Below are 19,971 nucleotides of genomic sequence, written 5' to 3' on the forward strand. Positions count from 1 at the left end.
GTGTGCTCGGAGAGCATGCTTGAACAAACAGCTCTGCTGACTGGACTGTTTGGTGTGAGGGGGCGTCGGGGGGGTGGGCTAAGGCCAGTGGACAGCTTCGTTCACTCTGGGGCATTCACGGGCTCGTTCTGTAGGTTTTAGGCACGGGTGTTGTTTGCCCAGCACTTAGGTATTGGCGGGGTTGTGGGTAGGATATCTCCTTGCCTCTTCCCTGGGATGGGCGGATGGCGTGACCCTCATCTCAGGGAGAGAGCATCCGGCGGCCTGTTCAACGAGCTGCCAGGTGTTCAAGCTGGGAGGTGCTAGGGGAAGGGCTCTATCCGGCCAGGTCGCTGGGCTGCAGCCCACCACACTGCTGGGTGACCCACCGCCCTGGCCTGCAGTGTCCTTCCTGGGGCTGGTCACAGTGCTTGGGACCCACAGCCTGTGGCGCCTCCCTCTTTGGGGTTGGGAGTAGGGGCAGAGGAGTGTGCGTGAGCGCTGACAACTCGCCCACCTGACTCCCTTCTGTGTCCTGGGGTGAACTTTATACAGGGATGCGGTAAGGCTCACAAGTGAGTGGGTTCTGCCTTGTCTTGGGGTTTTCAGAGTTGGATGTGGGTTATCGAGGGAGGAACCAGCTTTGCCATAGGAGTGTGTGCTCCGCCCTCCCCAGGAGGTGCTCCAGATGGATGTGTGGGATAGGCCCAGGTGGGCTGTTTGTTGTCGTGGCTCCTGTTGGGACAGCCCCACTGTGACCTTAGTCCCAAACCGACCTTGCGGTGCAGCCGGTGAGAACGGCCCGGAAGGGAGAGAGCTGTGGCCGCTGTCACGCCATCGTCCTGCCCTCCTGTCCCCCGTTCCTTCACCAGCCCGGCTTTTCTGTGGGCCCTGCCGTGGGCCTTTATGCACCGTGCTTGTGTTTCTGTGACACACCGCAGTGAGGCGCACAGCCGAAGGGGGAAGTGGGGAGGCGCTCACGCTTCCGTGGCTCCTGTCTGCTGTGAAGCACTTGGCACCGCTGCTCTTCGGTTTGCACGACAGAGGAGGCAGAGCCTTCTTGGCCCTCGTGGGGTTAACTGTTGTGTTTTGACAGTGACTTAACTGCTTCCCCCCAGAATGCGGAGATTGTACCTGTGACGGACACGAAGTTATATTTTTGCTTCGGCCTTGAGCATGTCCCCGCACTCCCCCTTCACCCTGTCCTCACTCACTGCTTGCCCGACAGCTGCTCCGCGCGCCGTGTTCAGGGAGAATTCCGATCTGTGCTCCTGTGCAGCCCTGTCCCCCGAAAACCAGTTTCTACCCAGCTCTTCCTGCTCACCCTGCCTGCCAGCGCATTCCATGAGCGCAGAGAGGCGGCGGCCCTCCGCCATCACTCAGCAGCTTTGGGGCACGACCGACAAAGTCTTTAAAAAACACACAAACTCGTTAAAGAAGGAGAAGGAGGAAGTGATGTTGCAGCCCGTCCGGAGGGTGAGCAGCCTTGCGCGGCTAGACTCCCCGGCTGTCTGCGGCGGCCGGTGAGGGTCGCCCTGTGCCGTGCCGCCGCGGTGCGGTCCCCGTGGTGACTCCAGCCTCTGCAGGTGCAGGGTGTGTGGCAGTCCTTTTGGGATTTGGGCCCCCACGGCTTGAGCGGCGCACCGCTGAGCATGGAGGTGAGGCCACTGTCGGGGCGGTGGACTCGTCAGGCGTCGCCGCGCACCCCTCACGTCCCTGCAGCAGAGGTCACCGGCAGCCCCTTGCTTCTCGCCTTCCACGGGCAGGGGTGCCTCGCGGGCAGGGAGGGCTTACCAGGACGGACGCCTCCTTGCTGCCATCGTGCCGGGGGTGGGCATGTGGCCTGGGATCGTGGGGAGAACACGCACTTGTTGAATTGTTGCGGTGCTGCTTTCTAGAAATGGAAGTTGAGAGCTTACCACGGAATGTTGAGGGTTTGTAAATGTGAAAGGTGGGAGAACCTTTAACGGGGAGAACAGGATGAGGTGCGGTGTCAGCTCTGAGGGGTCCACCCCTGCTCTGCCCGGCGCCCCTGCTTCGCCAGCCCCCCTGCTCCTCCCGCCCACCTGTGCACGCGGGCTTGCTGGTAGTATCGTGTTTTTACAGAGAAATAGGGCTTAACTCTGTCCTTCACAAGCCCGTCAAGGATCTGGTCTCTCATCTTCACGATCTTTTTAACGAGAGAGCTATCTCTGTGTGTGACAAACTGCAAATGAGGACCGGGCGCTGTCTGTCTGCGCAGCTCGAACACTGCAGCTCAGATGTCTGAGTCCCAGGTTTCGTGTGCGGCGTTGGCTTCCTGAGTTAACCCGGAGCCCCCGGTGCTGAGCCATGTGCAGACAGCTCCGGAGGGCGTGCTAGGGAGGGAGGTGAAGACGTCTGAGGAAGTGCCGGCTCTGGGAAAGGAGAAGCTACGGAGCATGAGGCAGTGGGGTGCAGAATCTGGGGGAGGTGGTGAGCCCACCGTATGCTCGCCATATGTGACTGGGAAGGGTTGTCAAATCCGGCTCCAGCCAGATGAGAAAGTGCTGATCCAGGGGGGTAGTCGCAGACTGGAGGGGAGCGGCCACTTCTGCTCGCTAGACTTCATGCCATCGGGAAACCATGTGTTGCAGCGGTGGTCGTGAATTGGGCGCTCACGACGGCTTCTGGGTACCCCTGTCGTAAATGTCAAGGAGTTACTTGTTGGTGTGATAAGCAGTGGAGGTTTGAGACGTGGAGACGGAATTCACAGAACACAGTGTGAAGGAGTCGCACGCGGTGTAGCCCGTGTCCCTGACCGCTCTCGCTCAGCATCAGGGTCACGTGCGCGTGCTGTTGCTGGATCAGTGTTTTAGTCCCTTTCACGGCTGGAGGAGTTCGCGGGACGGACACACCACATTTGTGTGTCCATCTCCTGATGGACCCTTGGGCTGTGTCTACCCCTCGGCTCTCAGAGCAACGCTGCTGTGAACGTTTGTGTCTGAGTGTTTGCGGGGACGTGTGCGTTCAGTTCTTTCGGGCGTCTCCCTGGTTCGCGTGTAACTCCGTGTCGACCTTGAGGAACTCCCGTATCGGCTGTGCCATTTTCCATTCTGGCGTCATGTGAGAGCTCAGTTTCTCCCTGTCCTCATCGACACTTGTCATTTTCTGTGTGTTTTGTTTTAAAACTATTATTGGGGTACCTGGGTGGCTCAGTCGTTAAGCGTCTGCCCTCAGCTCAGGTCATGATCTCAGGGTCCTGGGATTGAGCCCCGAGTCAGGCTCCTTGCTCCACGGGAAGCCTGCTTCTCCCTCTCCCTCTGCTGCTCCCCCTGCTTATGCTCTCTCTCAAATAAATAAGTAAAATCTTTAAAAAAAAAAACTATTATTAAGATGGCCATCCTGGTGGGTGTGAAGAGGCATCTCTTTCTGGTTTGGATTTGCATTTCCCTAATAACTAGTGATGTTGAGCACCTTTTCTTGTGCTTATTGGCCGTTTATTTGCACATCTTCTTTGGGAACATATCTATTCAAATCCTATGCCGTTCTTTAGTTGGGTTATTTGTCTTTACTGTTGAGTTGTGAGAGTTCACAATGGAGACTTTAAACTGACTGAGCCAAAGTTTTTGTTGAGAGGACTTGTGTCCTTTCCAAGTAATGTATGTGATATCTGCTGACGACCTCATAGCAACATTTAAGTGCTAAAATAGTCTTTGGCCTGTTCAGTTTGTCCCACTTATAAAACGTTTATTAAGAGGTTCTAGGATTACATCAATACATATACTGTGTGATTAGGTATTTTAATATATATTCCACATGATTTGCCAGGTGTTTGGTTTTAAAAAGCGGTGGCCCACTCAGCCTGGATTGCATGATATGGAGAAACTTCTTGTCAAGGTCATTCGGTGTGGAGCGATAGGGGAGGTGACCCCTATGGACTGGGGGGCCCCAGCAGCTGTCGGGGCACTTCCATAGCAAGTGACTGGTCACCAGCATGCTGTGTCCCCTGGGTCTCTTGTCTACTTTAGCTTTACTAACCGTGCAGATCTTTCCTGGACCCCTAGTGCCCGGTGACTTGATTTTCTTCTCTGATATATTTGTCTTTTTGACACATTTGCTGATCGCCTGCTCAGAGGAGGCTCCACCTGGGCACAGGGTCCCAGGATGAACCAAACGCAGCCCTGCCCCATGGGGCTCATATTCTGGGGGTTGTCACCCTGTGTCCTGTCATGGTCATGGTTTGTGAGGCCATGAGCCCCATGATTCTAACATCACCTTGTGATGTTTCCCCTCTACTTCTTCAGCCTCAGCTCTCTGCTAGCTGCAATTTTGGTTGGATTTTCAAGATTTAATTCCCCCCAGAAGAGTGTTCACCATTCCCTGGGTGGCCAGGCTGTGTGGTGAAAAGGCACGTACTACCCCAGGGTAGAGACCAGAGGACATGCGCCCCAGGTGCTTGTTCGCAGCGAAGGAGAGAGCGAGGCCCCCAGACCCCACACCTTGAGTGCCCCGGGCCCCCTCGGCCTGTGGGTCCACTGTGACACTGACCTCACATAGGCCGTGTGGCTGCCCACCCCCTCCGTCTCGCTGCAATGAAAGGAGCCCCAGAAAGCTGGGGGGTGCCTGAGGGCCACTGACTCCTGCACCAGGGGCACACCCTAAGTCTGACACAGGCAAGACAGCCCCTTCCGAGGCCACCAGCCCAGCACAGGCTGTGAGGGCTCTTTGTGTCCCTGTAAGGAGGTGTGCCGGGCCCGTGGCACATTCTAGCCTGCCTTTCCCAACATTTCCCAACAGAGAGACTGTGATTGGCCCAGCCAGTGCGTACCTTGTATTTATTTATGTATTTTGCTGTGGTCCTGTGTTCACTGACCAGTCTATGGATGGATCCCACAGAGCTGAGGTGCCCACCCTGTATGCGGCTGTGACCCGGGGGCCGGATGACAGAGGGCTGATTTGGCACATGGCCGAACCAGGACGATCAAACAGGGATCCTGTCAGTGTCTTCGGGGGGCAGGGGGTGTCTCTCTTGTAAGGGCTGCAGGTAGGGCAGGTTCCTTGATGGATTTTTAGTTCTAAGTTTTGCTTTTATAAAGACAGTCTTAGCCAAATTTCAATAAAATCCAAGGAGAGAACCCAGACAATCGAGAAGTACCCCAAGATTTGAGGAAATTGAAAGAGTCATGAAAGAGTGCTTTGTGAAACTTTGCATATGAATGGGGAAACCTGAATGAGGTGCATAATTTTCTAGGAAAGTTAAATGACCATGATTGACCTCAGAAAAGATAGAAAATCCATAAACGTGGGAGAAATTGAGAATGTTATCAAAGGGTCTTCTCCTAGTCCTCCTTCCTGTAAAGCATATGAAATTTGGGAGAAACACAGAATTCTATAGCTATTTGACTTCTGTTGTGGGAAGATATTCAAAATATGTTATATTTAAAAAGCAAAGTATAAAAGAAAAAAATGTATTCAGCACACTCAGAATATGCACATGTACCTTGTAGAAATTCAGCTCTTCCTGCTTGTCAGATTAATAGTGTTGGTGTGGAGATGGATGGACAGACAGACAGACGGATGGATGGACGGATGAGTAGATAGGTGGGCAGGTGGGTGGGTGGATGGATAGTTAAGATACATAGATGCGCACATTGATAGGCCCGGCTACCTGGCTTCCCGCCCATTTGGATGCCCTGTTGGGAACGCGCCCTGGGGGACTTAGCCCGGTGCTGCCTCAGGTGTTCCTAGTTTCTCTTTCCCTCCTGGTGTCTTGCTGTGTTGATTAATTCTAGTCCCACAAAGGTGTAGATATACATGTAGGTAATCCCTGAAATGATACACAAAACATTTGTCATGGCGAGTTTAGGGTAGATGCAGAAGACTTTGACCCTAATTCCTTCTGTACACCTTGCATTTAGAAATCCTGAGTATTTATTGCTTGAATAATGGGCAGCTGATTTAAAGTAGCCACTCTGCATGTGGCACCTTCGTGTAGGAAGGGGCACGTGGGGCAGAAGGAGCCACTTGGGACTTTGGCCTTTGGGTCGTGAAATTTACATGTAGTTTGTTCTGACTTTTTTATCTGTCTCTTGTTTCTGTGCCTCTGTGTGTGTGTGTGTGCGCATGATGTGAGTGTGTGTGACTGTTTGTGGGTGATGTGTGTGGTGTGTATGTAATGTGTGCAGTGTGTGTGTGTATGAGGTATGTCTGTGTGTGGTGTGTGTGCCCAGTGTGTATGTGTGTGTGTGTGTGTGGTGCATGTGTGTGTATGGTGTGTGTGTGTAGGGGGTGCGTGTATGTATGCTGTATGTACGTGTGTGCGCGTGCGTGTGTGCACTGGCCCACGTGCATTGGCTGGTGTGCGCTGAGAAACTGGAGAGGCTTTGGCACGGGGCTTGTCCTGGGTCGTCCCGTCTGGGGGACAAGCTTCCCTAACTGTCCAGCACCACGGCTACTGGAGTCTGTCGGAGTGTGTGGGGCGGCTGGTTCCCCTGTGTCGAGAGCTCAGGACAGTGGCGCAGCGGGGGCATTGCCCTCAGTGGGCAGCCAGGCGGAGGGTCTCTGCTCAGCAGGCCTGTAACCTTTGATTTTGTTGACTGGCACCAAGCATCAAAACTGCTGAGCTTACGGTGGACACTTTAGCCCGAGAAAGACAACGAACAGTGACAAATTAGGTTGTCTTAGCAGAAGGAAAAGTGCTATATTAAACACTCTCTTAAAAAAGAAGGGAAACATCTTGAAAAAATAAATATTGGCCATGCATAGCACCGTACAGGGTTGATGTGAGGGATGGCCGCCAGAAGATGCCAGCCCTGTCTCCGCGGTTTTACGACCCAAAGGATGGACGTGCCTGATGGTGCTAAAATGCACGCGTGCTTCGGTGTGTGCGTGCACTGTGTGTGGACTTCGGCTGGCTGTGGCCACAGGTGCAGGGGCCTCGTTGGGACTGGACACAGGTGTGAGGCTGGTGCAGCTTTATAACTGGAGGTTCTTGCTGTAGCCTCCAGTTAGAGGGAACAGTGGTTTTTGTTGTAATTTTGATGTCTTCATCAGTGTCTACAGTCATTATTATTAGTGCATTAACATGGGTAAGTCAACACCCCAACTCACTGACAGAGAGAGTTGCAGATAATGGATGAGATCATGAGTTTTACTGTCCTCTGCTCAGGAAGGTGATTGTCTGAATGGTGGGGTCTACACGGGATCCCCCACTTCCCTAGCGCTGTGTCTCACGCAGGAGCACAGGGAACTTAGGAGGGGAGCAGTCTGGGGCAGTTAAGTACGGCTAGAGGGTTTTCTATGCCTTAATAACCCTAAAGAAATCCCTTTGTTTACAAACACTGTCCTTTAATTAATGTACTTGATGACGACTCTGAACAGTATATGGCCGCATTCGCCTGGGAGCCAGGGAACCTGTGTTAACCCCACTGAATACTTGTGACCTTGGGTAAATCTCCAGAATTTATTTCAGCTCTGACAGGCTCTGGTTCTGAAAGGGGTTTATTCTCATCTACTTAATCTAGCAGGAAAGACTGTGCTATCGAGTAAAGCCAGATTATCTTCTTGGAGGTGAGCGTTTTGGACAATGTTAGGCCTCATGTCCCCAGGACACAGGATTCAGGAGATGGGCATCATACAGGGTCTCTCCATGTTTTTGTCCTTGTGAAAATCAGAAGTGCCTTTTTTCATAGTTCTGCTGCTCCTTGTTTTAATGCGACTGTGTTTCTGTTTGCTCAGCTGATAGGAGTTCTTCACCTTTGACGTTGATGTTTACTCCTTCCTGCATGTTTGTCCTCCCTGGAATCGTTTTCCTTCAACCTGGAATGTTTAAAATATTTCTTTTAGTGTGAATCTGCTGGCAACACATTTATTTAGTTTTTGTTTATCTGAAAATTTGTTTTTGTTTCTGTTTTTGTGGGGAGAGGGGCAGAGGGAGAGGCAGAGATATAATCTCAAGCCAACTCCCTGCTGAGCAGGGGCTCTCTCTTACAACCCTGAGGTTATGACCTGAGCAGAAATCAAGAGTCAGACGCCCGACCAACTGAGCCATGCAGGTGCCCCTCAAAATGTTTTTATTTTATCTCTATTTCACTTCGAAGGATAGTTTTGCTGGGTGTAGAATTCTATAGCAATTTTTTTTTTTTCCAGTTTAAAGGAGTTAAAAAGTGTGTTCCTCTCATCTCCAGGCTTCCATCTTCTCTGTTAAAAAGTTGGCTGCAAGCCTTCATGTTTGTCCTATTTTACCCCTCTGGCTGCTTTAAAGCCTTTTTCACCAAGTACTGAGATGTTCATAGGTGTGGTTTACTTTCTGTTCATTGTGTTTGGTGCTCCTTCGCTGTAGGGCTTGCTGGTTTTTATCAGTGTCCTGCAGACTCTGTTCCGTGTGTCCCACCTCCCCTCCAGGAGCTCTGCTTCAAGTACGTTAGACTTTCCATTCTGTCCCAAGTATGTCTTACTCTCTGTTCAGTGTTGTGGTTTTTCCTTCCATGCTTTTGTCTGGATATTTTCTCCTGACACTTAATAGCTCACAAATTCCGTTCTGGTGTTCAATCTCCTGTTTAGCCAACCTACCTTTTTTATTTTTTTAATTCCATTGTATTTTTCTAGTCTGTAATTTCCATTAAGCTCTCTATTGATTGCTGGTCTCTGGGGAAGATTTCCACCTTGTTACGTCTTATCTTGAACACATTGGCTATCAGTGCTAAGATGCCCTTTCTTTTCACCTGAACATCCCCGAGATGGGAAGGCGTGTTTCCAGCAGTGCTGACTGCTGTGTGCGTGGACGGAGTTGTCAGTGCTGGGGTGCACAGGTGTGACTAGACAGGGGTCAGTGTTTTAGCCAGCTGGTGGAGGGAGGCTCAGTCCTGATTGTGGAAGGCCTGTGAATGGGGTCTGTGACCTGGAAGAATCCCCAGAGACCACCATGGAGATGGTATACCCCCCACACTCGTGGCCCAAGGGTGAGGCTGAGTGAAAACGTAAACTTGACTCAGAGAGTGGACCTCCAAACACATGGAAGAGGTGTTTGGGGCACCTCAGCCAGAGCGTGCTAAGTGACAATCTTGTCCAGTGAAGCTGACCATAGCTCTTGTACCAAGTATCGGATAAAAATTCCAGCTGATGAGAAAGCACTGTGTCAGAGCTTAATTGTCAGTGTTTTTTTCCCTCAGTGACACATGAAGCAATGATGAATCTTACAATTTTTGGCATCTTGAATTTTATGGAAAAAAAAAAACAGCAACTATTTCATATAGATCATAGCCGTACTTTTTGAGGAGCAGAGCTGGGGACAGAATGGGGCTCTCTGGAGTTTAATAATGCAGAGAATCCTGCTGTGTAACCTACGGGCTCTTCCCCCTTCCTGTTTTCCTGTTTTCTTTGTATTCTGATCTCCCTCAGCAATGGGCTTCCAGGAACCCTGCGTACATGGCTACAGAGGCAGTCACTGATTGATCCATATTTGCCACACTTCCAGTAGGGGACGGGAAGTGCAAGCTAGTGTCCTTTCGCCCAAAAATCCTGCATACGGCCAGCCCCTCAATCCCCGCTCCCCAGACTGTCTCTGATGTTCCCCTTCCTTCCACTGCCAGGAACGGAGGTGACACAAGGTAGGCTTGAGCCCAGTTAGTGATTGGGTGTTGCTGACCTGGCGTAGGTAAAGTTTCAGGGCGATTGGAAGTGACTTGTCAGAGTCAGTATTGATCCTGGGGTCTTTGGCGGGACAGACCGGGAGGGCATCGTCTTTCTGCATCACCACATGAGGGAAGATGGCGAGGGGCATATGCAAGGTGGCGTCTCAGAGGTGGAGTTGGACCTGAGCGAGAGCCCCAAAACCTGGCCTGCTCCTGGCACAGTCCCCACTGCCTGCTTCTTCACCAGTGCTGCATTGAGGTTTTGAGGGGCTGCTGCTGAGTTTATCTGTCAGCTTGGGAAGAGCTGGGTTTTTACAGCCACAGCTATGGTGTGCTTTCATTCTGCTCTTGTTTTAGCAGGGCTCAGTGAGATCTGACGCATCCCTTAAGGCTCTGACGAGTTGCTGTCGTGAAAGAGATCTTTTCCCCGTGCGTCTCTCATGGGTTTCTAGAATGCCGTTTACTGCTGCATGTTGGTTGTCACGCTGTCACCAGGCCCTCTGCTCTGTGCGCCTGAGACTGCTGTGACGGTGCTGTGGCGGCCTCGGGACTGGCGCTCTGCCCACTGGAGACTCACCGCCCACACGGCTGGGCTGCCATGACTCAGTCAAAACCCCCGACTCGCAGGTGAACAGGAAGGTCGGTGCTAGATTCAGTTTTATAGATTTCATGTCTCTTTAAAATTTAGAACATCCCTCTTTCCGTATGCCATTCCACAAACGTTTTTTCAAGCAGTTATTAGATGTCATTTAGGTAAGAAAAATGTACAGACAGATCTTAAGTCTTTGGTTGGATGAACTGTGAGAACCGTGTACTCCCCTCTAACCAGAACCAGGGCTAGAGCATTGGTCACCCAGAAAGGTCCCTCCCCCTCCCCCGTCAGAGTCCCTGCCTGGGAAGCCACTCGCTGGAGGCCTCGTCCTGACGTTTGTGCAGAGGGTCGCGGGCTGGGATATCTGCCTCCACAACGACGACGACGACGACGACGCAGTTTCTGAGATGCGGCCATGTTGCTCGTTCCTCTCCATGACCCAGGAGCATCTCACTGTGTGGCTGGACCACAATTCGTTGATCTGTTCACCTGCTGGTGCACATTTGGCTTATTTCCAATTGTTGGCTATTATGAAGAAGGGAGCTGTGGATGTTGGTATAAAAATCCTTGTGTGGGCGTGTGTTTTCATTTCTCTCGGGTACCTGGGAATGGGATTGCAGGTCGTGGGGTGGTTTATGTTTTCTATTATATTTTGTAAGCAGCTCTAAATTGGCAAGATGACAAAAATCATCTGTTTCTCTTTGCAGAGCCAGGCAATCTGCAGAGAAATCTTATTTACAGTTTTCTCCACATGCTCTGGAGATGTGCAAATGTGAACATAGAGTAGCTAGGAGACGTTTGGCTGTCTTTGAAGGAATTCTTAGGTTAGGTATTGGACATTCTTTTCTCTCAAATAGTATCCGTTTCCTAGCAGTGGGGGGTGGATTAGGCCATTTGGGCTTATAAATATGGCACAGTTTAGGAAATAATAAATTAATTGCTTTTACCCATTAATGGGCTTAGAAAGAGAAGGTAACCCCTTCAGAGTCATCCCCCCCAACCCTGCAGAGGTGACTCTTTCTGGACTGGGCTGTGCGCCTTCCCTTAGTTTTCTCCAGGGTGGGCTGCGCACAGGAGCACGGCCAACAAGACCCCAAACAGACTGTGGCCCTTCTTGACACCTGTATGCTCCTTCACGCAGCACTGTTTTTGAGCTTCATCCTGGCTGATTTGGGTTCTCAGGATCCCACTGCTCCGAGTGTTCCCTGACAACAACAGGATGGAAATCTGGCTCTTCACGGTTTTTTTACCTCCACAAACAGCCCATCCAGGAGAACTGGCCAGAACATTTCCTTCCCTCCCTCCCCCTCCTCTCCCTTCCCCTCCCTTCCCCTCTTCCCTTCCCTCCCTTCCTTCCCCTTTCTCCTCCTTTTCTTCCTCTCTCCTCCTCTCCCTTCCTCTCCCCTCTCTTCCCCCCTTCCCTTCCCTCCCTTCCTCTCCCCTTCCTTCCCCTTTCTCCTTTTCTTCCTCTCTCCTCCTCTCCCTTCCCCTCCCCTCCCCTCCCTTCCCCTTCCCTTCCCTCCCTTCCCTCCCCTCCCTTTCCTCCCCTCCCTTTCCCTCCCCTCCCCTCCTTTTCCCGCCCCTCCCCTCCCTCCCCCTCCTCTCCCCTCCCCTCCCCCCCTTTTTCCTCCTTTTCCACCTTTCTCCTCCCCTCCCTTTCCCTCCCCTCCCCTCCTTTTCCCGCCCCTCCCCTCCCTCCCCCTCCTCTCCCCTCCCCTCCCCCCCTTTTCCCTCCTTTTCCACCTTTCTCCTCCCCTCCCTTCCTCTCCCCTTCCCCCTCCGTCCCTCCCCCTCCCCTCCCCTTCCCCTTCCTCCTCCTTTTCTTCCTCTCCCCTCCCCTCCCCTTCCTTCCCCCTTCCTTCCCCTGCCCTCTCTTCTCCTGCCCTCCCTTCTCCCCTCTCCTCTCCTCCCCTCCTCTCTCTTTTTCTCCCCTCCCCTCTCTTCTTCTCCCCTCCCCTCTGTCCCCCCTTCCCTACTCTCCCCCTCTGCCCCATCTCCCCCTGCTCCCCTCCCTGCTGTTCTTCCCAGGAGCACTTAGCAGCACTCAGAATCCTTGACCATAGCTGCAGGGGGAGTGTTAGTTAATGAAGAGATAAAGTGAGGAAGGAAAAGAGCTCAGGTCTCCAAAGGAATCACGCTTCCTTGGAGCTGCTCAATTAGAAGAGGGGACATTTATAATAATGTGGGTTGTTAACTGTAGAGTGCCTGAGATAAATTTATGGTGTTCGTTTGCTTCAGAAAGACCGAGAATTTTTTTTAAAAGGAGAAATATGGTTTTATATCTTTTATGTCCAGAATATTGATATAGTTTTAATCTGCGTTATTCCTCAAAAGGAACCAAAAAAGTTTTGTCTTCTATTCTGAGCTATGGAGACCTTCTAGATTTTTCCTCCTTTCATTTTTTGGTATTATTTCTCTTTTCTCCCCTTTTCTTCTCTCATTTTTCTCTGCCAATTAAAATACTTGAAAGGAAATCTCTGAAGTACCTTTGCTGTTGTTGACCAGGGGCGCGGGGGCTTCGATTGGAGCCTGCATTTGCCTGGGACTCCTCCTCGTCATCCTAATTAGCCCAGTGCGGCTGCTCCACATCAAAGACTCCCGGTTCTCGAGGAGAAGCAGTAAGACGGGGAAGCTAATCGAAGATGCTGCCTAATTACCGGCGTGCATCCCGACCACTGTTCTCATTTCTTCTGAGAAATTTCCCTTTAAAAGTGATGCATTAGACACTTGAGGAGGATCTTCATAGGAAGTAGGGAAGTCTTGCTTGTCTGTTAGCCTCCAAACCACTCCTTGTCTTTCTCTCTAGTCTCTGCCCGTGAATTCTCTTTAGTCTCTGCCTGTGAATTCTGTGTCTGTTGTGATCCTGTGACCGTCCCATTCATGGGACTCGCAGGACGGAGGAGGTGGGGGGACATGCTTTTTATTTTCAATGACTCTCTCCAGAGAACTATTTTCCATCTCTTTCAATGTGAAATACTGGAAATGTTGCCATTGGTGTTACCTAAAAATTACCTTTCTTCAAATTTGGCTCTCAAAAATAGATTATTTTCATTATTCTCTCTTTTTTCCTGATATGAACTTGAGAAGACTCTTGTTCCCTCCCCATCACCTAGTCTGGTGGAGACATAAACGATGGAGGGAGGGAGGAAGAGGTCCTAGGACAGATGACTGGCATCTTCAGGGCAAACGAGAAGACTTACCAGGCTCATAGGGAGCATAAGTGAGGTTGCTGGCACCGGATCACTGCGCTGGCCAAGGTATGGGAAAGGCAGGAGCGTGACTCATGCCGACTTGATTCCATGCAACAGAATATTGAGTGTTTTCCATATACGGGGCACTTTGCTAGTTGCTGTGGTTGTGAAAATAAGATGCTTCCTCCTGGCAAGGAACTCCAAGCCTTGAAGGGGGGAAGTAGACATTAATTCATTGATTGGTTCAAGCATTTATCAACAATGTGTGTTGGGATCACACTATTCTCAGACTCTGATCAAAACCAGATATGGTTCCTGCCACTGTGGATCATGGAGTCTAGCCGGGGAGACATATAGCAGTCACACCATCATGGCAAGGGACGGATGACAGCAGGCTGAGAGAAGTGCCTGAAACAAGGAATCCACTCCCTGAACATGGATGATGGGTGTCCTCCCTGGAAGTCATGTGGAATTCCTGTCGTGTTCCTGATGGGACGCTTGCTAGGCCAACGTGCTCCCTGTCCCAAAGGAGGTGTAGAGCTGTGCCAGCAACTCCCCACCCTCGTGTGCTCAGGGAAGGGGGGCACCTGCTGCTTGCCGGCTGCCGTGTGTGTGGTTAGGGCACTGATTAACTAGGGCATGGGGGTTCACAGTAACCTGGAGGGCAAGAATGCTCACCCCCACTCACCTTTCCCGGGCTGCCGGCCCTGAGCAGAGAGTCTCCTCAGTTCCTCCCCAGGCACCTGCCCACCTCTCCAGTCTGTCTCATTGTCCCCCCTCTGGGGCCACCGCAAGGTGGAAGAGTTACTAGTCTTCCAGAGGCCAAGGGACACAGAGTCAGCGGTGTTGGAGCTTGGAGCCGGGGACCCGGACGTGGCCGGGCGGCTGTGTGTGTGGGGACACTCCCTCCCAGCCCGAGGCCCGCTTGCATCCCCAGAGCAGGCCCCGATCCTTGCAGAGGCAGCCTCCCCACTGGAAGCACCGCGATCGCTGCGGTGCCCGTTTGCCCCCTTTCTCTCTCTTAGCTGTTCTGACCAGGTGTGCAGAGGCCACAGCTGGGAAGGAAGAATTCACGTTCCCAGTTGGAGGGTGTTCTGTGTTTGCAGCTGAGAGTAAACTTCACCGGTGTCCTTCGTACGCTGTCACCCTTATCTCCAGGGGCCAGGACAGAGGTTGTCGACCAACGAGGGACCAGGTTTCACGGGACAGATTCGGGGCTCCTCCATCCGCTCCTTCCCTGTTACAGTTTGGCACAAGTGCACAGAGTGACCTGCAGGACTTCAGTGAGCAGGGGAGATAGTCGTCACCACGCAACACTGCTCAGTCAGTAGCTTGTGCCCGATGTTCCGAAACAAGGAGCTTTCTGTGATGTCATTTTAATGGGGGACCGCTCAAGCATCTGTCCTGTGCCAGCAGCATGTATGCCCGGGACAGCACGACCTCGGCTGGGAACTGGGAGCTAGGTGCCCCCCGCGTGCGGCATGGAAGCCACCCAGCAAGAGCATCTGGTTTTCAAGTGGGGCTGCTCCTCAACGCCGCTTTCCAGCACACAAGTGAGAGCAGGAGAGGCGGGGGCCCCACTCCACGGGCTGTCAGGACGGAGGCCTGCGGGGCAGGCTGGCTGCTCGGTGGCACCCCCATACGTTCCAGGGCTCCTCCCAACCCCGCTTCCTGCGTCACTAGCCTCTGTGAAGTGCAGAGGCGAGTTTCTGTCATTTTTGGAAGCTGTGGGGACCCGTTCCTGACGACGCTGAGTCCGCAGAGCAGACTGAGTTTTTGCGAGAAGGTCTTGGAGAGGAGGTGGCAGTAGCTCTGTGGGCTCCGACCCGGGGGCTTTGTCCAGGTGGTTCTTTCTTCCTGTGTCACCCATGGCACAGGCTTGTTCCGGACAGAGCCCGCAGGGGCGTCGTGCCCTGCCGCCGCCGGGGAAGGAACTCATAAGGGGGCGGCGGCAAGAGCTAGAGCCGCAGCACCGTGGAGACGAGCCTCGACGCCTTTCAACTTGACCTGCCTGGTGCATGTCGTTGCATCGTGAGGGTGCCCCTGCTTATGTTTTAAAGGTTTGTGATAAATTTCATAGTCCCCTTCCTCATTTATTCTGAGACAGTGAAGAATTTGGTGCTTCCTCTTGTGTTTTATATTTCTTTTCTGCCTGGCGTCCTGGCAGCCTTTCTCACTATTTATTTTCCTCAACCTTTTGTTTCAAGGCTGTGTGCAGCCAAGGCCGAGGCCGCCTGAGGGATGATGCGCAGAGCACGGCCTGTTGTAGACCCGCCTGGGGCCGTGGCTCCTCTTCATTCTCGTCAGAGCGCTGAACACATTGAGCATGTTCACAACAGCCGTTTCAAATGTCAGATTTCATTCCCTGTCCAGTGTTTTGGAAAGGACGAGTGTCCATAAAGGGAAGCGGGTTAGCATTCCCGGTGGTTGCTGCAGCCGGGCTTGAGGTAGGAGCTGGAGTGCTGACGGCCGCCACTCAGACACCCTTGCCGCTGGGGCCCTCCCTGCGAAGCCGGGCATCTGCGCTGAGCTCCTGCAGGGGCACGCTGGGTGCAAGCTGCCCAGTCTGCTGGCTCAGCACACGAGCTTCTCGGGCTTTCCAGGACCCAGCGGCCGGGGGCGGGGGGGTGGTTGGGGGTTGGGGGGGTTGGGGGGGGTTGGGCTTTCCCAGCAGCTGCGGCGGAGTTTGGTCCTGACCCTTGTCACTCCAGGAGGCTCAGTCTGTGTTCTGCTCCTCTCGTCCTTCGAGGGCTCCGTTGCCCTGTGGTTTTGACTCATTGCACAGTTTTTGTACGAACACATTCAGTGTCTGGTTCCCCCATCAGAGTGTGTGCTCCGGGAGGGCAGGGCCTCCCTGGTTTGGTTGCAGGTGCACCCAGCCTCTGGCACAGGACCTGGCACACAGGAGGTGTTCAGCCATCGTTGTTGGCTTTGCTGAGCCCCAGCTCGGCTCTTAACCTGGTGGTCTGGCCTTCCCCCTTCTCATGCCCTTCTGTTGCTCCTGAGCACAAACCCCCCGCGTAGCCACGAGGGTCTCTATCGGGGGAGCAGGTCCTCCTCGGCCCTGTGTGCACGGAGGCTGTGGGGCTGGGAGGGCGGCCAGAGCACGGCCCAGCCCTTCACTCCTGCGGTCGGACTGTCTCCTGGAGTTCTCCTCCTGTCCTTTCCCTCTCATCTCCCAGAGACTAAGTCACACCCTGCTTTCCCTCCGCCCCATCCCTTCTGTGCTCGGCCTCAGCCCGCTCTCCACCCCACCTGCCCACCGTGCCCAGGGCCATCATCCCTCCTTGCCCCTGGCATGGAGTTCTTGAGGGTCACGTTTGTGAGGGTGTGCGTGTGAGTGTGTATGTGACAGGCTGTGTGACTGTAAGTGTGGGTGAGTTGTGGGTGTGTGTGATTGTGACTGAGTGCACGTGATTGTATTCCTGATGAAGCATCTTGCTTGCATCAGAGTTCTCGCTACTTCCCAGCTGCCCCCCCTTCTTGGTGTGTGACGTGTGACGTGTGACGTGTGTGCGCCCTCCGTGTGACGTGCGTGCGCGTGCGCCCTCCGTGTGACGTGTCTGTGTGCGCGCGCCCTCCGTGTGACTGTGTGCGCACGCCCTCCGTGTGACGTGGGTGTGTGCGCGCCCTCCGTGTGACTGTGCGCACGCCCTCCGTGTGACGTGTGTGTACGTGCGCCCTCCGTGTGACGTGTGTGTGTACGCGCGCTCTCCGTGTGACGTGTGTGTGCGCGCCCTCCGTGTGACGTGTGTGTGTACGCGCGCCCTTCGTGTGATGTGTGCGCGCGCGCCCTCCGTGTGACCTGTGTGTGTGCGCGGGCCCTCCGTGTGACTGTGTGCGCGCGCCCTCCGTGTGACCTGTGTGTGTGCGCGCGCCCTCCATGTGACTGTGTGTGCGCGCCCTCCGTGTGACGTGTGTGTGTGCGCGTGCCCTCCGTGTGACGTGTGTGTGCCCTCCGTGTCACAGGGCTGAGCTGGACACTGCAGCTGGGAGTGATGTCTGTAGTGATTTCAAACAGGTTGGGATTTCTTTAGAAAAGGCGCTGGAGAACTGGGGTGGGGAGGGTCCCGCCAGAGGAACAAAGGCACGTCCTCCAGCCCCTTACAAGAACGGTAAGAGGGCAGCGCTGCGTGGGGCGGGCTGGTGCTCTTTCAGGCCCTCCATTTACAGTCCAGTTGCTTTCCAGGCTTATCCATTGTCTTGTTCTGTCCGTGAGTCATCCCACTTGGCTACGGAATCACCTTCCCTCCTTTGAAAACGGTGCAAACAGTGGGGAAGGGACTGTAGTGTGCGTGACACACTGTGCCCGGCGGTGACCAGGCACTTAGGGAGGGGGCAGTGCTCCCCCACAGGCTTGACTTCAGAGGCGCCGCTGTCGCGCTGCACGCCCTCGGCTGCGTTCCAGCAGCTCCTCACATTGTGCATCGAATTCGTGGCTTCCGTTTAAAATATGATGGTTGGTAGAGGGCTGTATGTTTTCTAAAAAGGGCTGATGTCACAAAATAGGTTTTTGAGCAGACACTTACTCGACTCTGAAATCTGTTCTGATTCATATAGGGAAGGGGAGGGGAGTGGTGGCCCTGGGCGCTCCCTCCACGATTGCCACGTTCACGTCTCCTTATGCTCGCTGCTTCAGGATTCGGTTTGGCTAAGAATTCCTGGGGGGGGGGGGAAGCAGCATTGTAAATAAAACTGAAGTTTGCTCACGCATAGTAAGACTGTCCCAAAGTAGTCATTCAGGGCTGTTAGGTGCTCCAGAATATCAGGGCCCCTGGCTCCCAGCAAGGATTCTGTGCTTTTGGTTCCCTTGTTGTCCAGCTATTCCAAATGCATTCCACCTTGCAGACAGGGAGGACGGAGGGAGGCTCTTTACCATTAAGGATGTTTCTTAAAAGTTACACTTGACACCTTCATGGGGAGACCGGGAAATGTTTTCTGGGTGGTCCTGGGCCCACATAAAAATGGGCTTCTATTATTCGGGAGAAGGGTGGCACAGATATTGGAGGAAACTTGCAGTGTCTGGGATAAACGCCGCCCAGGCTGCCACGCCAGGAAGAGCATGATGTGCACAATGAATGAATGAATGAATGAATGAATTATCCTGGTGGCAGGTGCCTGGGAACCAGGAGGCAGAAGAACTCAGTGACCTGCTGGCTTTGAGTGAGGCCCCACCTCTGGCTGTGGTCGGGGAGCCACGCAGGAGAGGTGTGGGACATTGGGGGTGGTCATGGTGGTCTCTGGCACCACACCAAACCCGGGGCCACCCTCAAGAACACTCTTTGCTGCTGAGGGGACGTTGCTTATGTGTTACGAGATTATTTATTGCTTATAGACGTTTTGTATTATGGCGCACATTTTGGAAAATTACTTTAAGTTTTGCTTAACTAATTAGTTCCTGTGAAGACAGCTCAGGGAGAGAGACCGCCAGAGGCTACTAGGATGCTCCTGGCTGGGGACGGGCAGGACTGTACTCTCCGGTGACCTCCCCGCTGTTCCTCACTCTCACCATGGGAGTTGCCTTGGGGCGACCCTGCCGCTCACTGGTGGTGGGGCCCTGGCACAGTGTTTTTCCTCATCAGGCCTCGGTTTACACATCTGTGAAGGAGTCTCCTAACAGGCAGTGATGACATCAGTGACATAACGTGTGTGAAACAATCCTTAAATGTCAGTGATTAATGTCTGTACTCAGTGTCCTTCATGCGCAAGAGCTGGTAATCGTTCGCATTAATATTTGTTTAGGTTTTCCCAAGGGTTCAAAATAAGCTGTAAAAAAGTAAAAGGTTTAGGTCATAGTAAAATTCCTCTTTTGAAGTTCAGAAATTTATAAGTTCCAAAAATGTAAAGTTTTCTGTATTTGGTGCCAAGGCTTACTTGGCAGCAACCCAGACCTGAATGACGTGAGCCTATTTCTAGCAGTAAAGGGTGGAAGAGCCCATTAATAGGATCAGCTACAGGTTTATCAGCAGAAATAGGCATCTGTTTATACATTCACAGTTACCATGTGTGTAAAATACAAATATTCGGAGTTCTAGACCACATCTGGGGCCACGGTTGAGGATAAGGGGCTGTGACCCTGTAGGCTGTCACGCCCTTTCCCCAGTGCTCAGCTTGTCATCTGAGTCCCTGCGTCCCACGGCCAAGTCCCCCATGCCGCGGCGGGCTCCAGGAGCCAGCCTGCTGCTGGGTGTCCGGGCAGAGAACAGGCCGCCCCGAGCCGGCTGGTAAGGGATCTCTCACCGGCTTTCCTTCTCCTCCATTCGGGGAAAGGAGGGTGAGTCCTCGCTTCTGTCATGATGATCTTTTTATTTATTTACTTCTTTTTAGATTTTCAAATTTATGTTACAGGGTTTCTTGTTTGCTTTTGGCTTTGGTCAGGTCCCGTCCTGGTTTTCTTCTTGCCATGTATGTACTCATAGTTTGGGACTTGTTTTTTTAAAACTTGAAAGTCACATAATTTACCAATTAAATGATTTTAGAATTTCGGTTTATTTTTCTGTTTCCTCTTAATAGGTATATAGTTTATAATCTATTTGTAGGATTTACTGTTGAAGTCCTGGTTGGCAAGACGGCCTCGTGTCCGAAGGCAAGACTCGCGTGAAGGCGACTATTTTGG

The 19,971-nt window shown here is 52.8% G+C and overlaps 1 protein-coding gene across 6 annotated transcripts in view; it reads left to right on the forward strand.

The window, feature by feature from the left end:
- RPTOR (regulatory associated protein of MTOR complex 1) overlaps window positions 1-19,971 on the forward strand; it is a 335,570-nt gene that overhangs the window by 87,147 nt on the left and 228,452 nt on the right. Inside the window, exon 1 of one of the 6 annotated variants that reach the window (XM_078066238.1) lies at window positions 1,423-1,565. The exons of 4 other annotated variants lie outside the window; for them this stretch is intronic. Coding sequence is in view for 1 of the 2 variants with exons in the window: in XM_078066237.1 (XP_077922363.1) it covers window positions 15,374-15,415 (42 nt within the window). In the remaining variant the exon portion in view is untranslated. Of the gene's footprint in view, window positions 1-1,422; window positions 1,566-15,358; window positions 15,416-19,971 lie in introns of those variants that run through there. One more of the 6 variants, XM_078066237.1, reaches the window with a different exon arrangement.

The sequence above is a fragment of the Halichoerus grypus genome, chromosome 2 (genome assembly GCF_964656455.1).
Source record: "Halichoerus grypus chromosome 2, mHalGry1.hap1.1, whole genome shotgun sequence".
NCBI lineage: Eukaryota > Metazoa > Chordata > Mammalia > Carnivora > Phocidae > Halichoerus > Halichoerus grypus.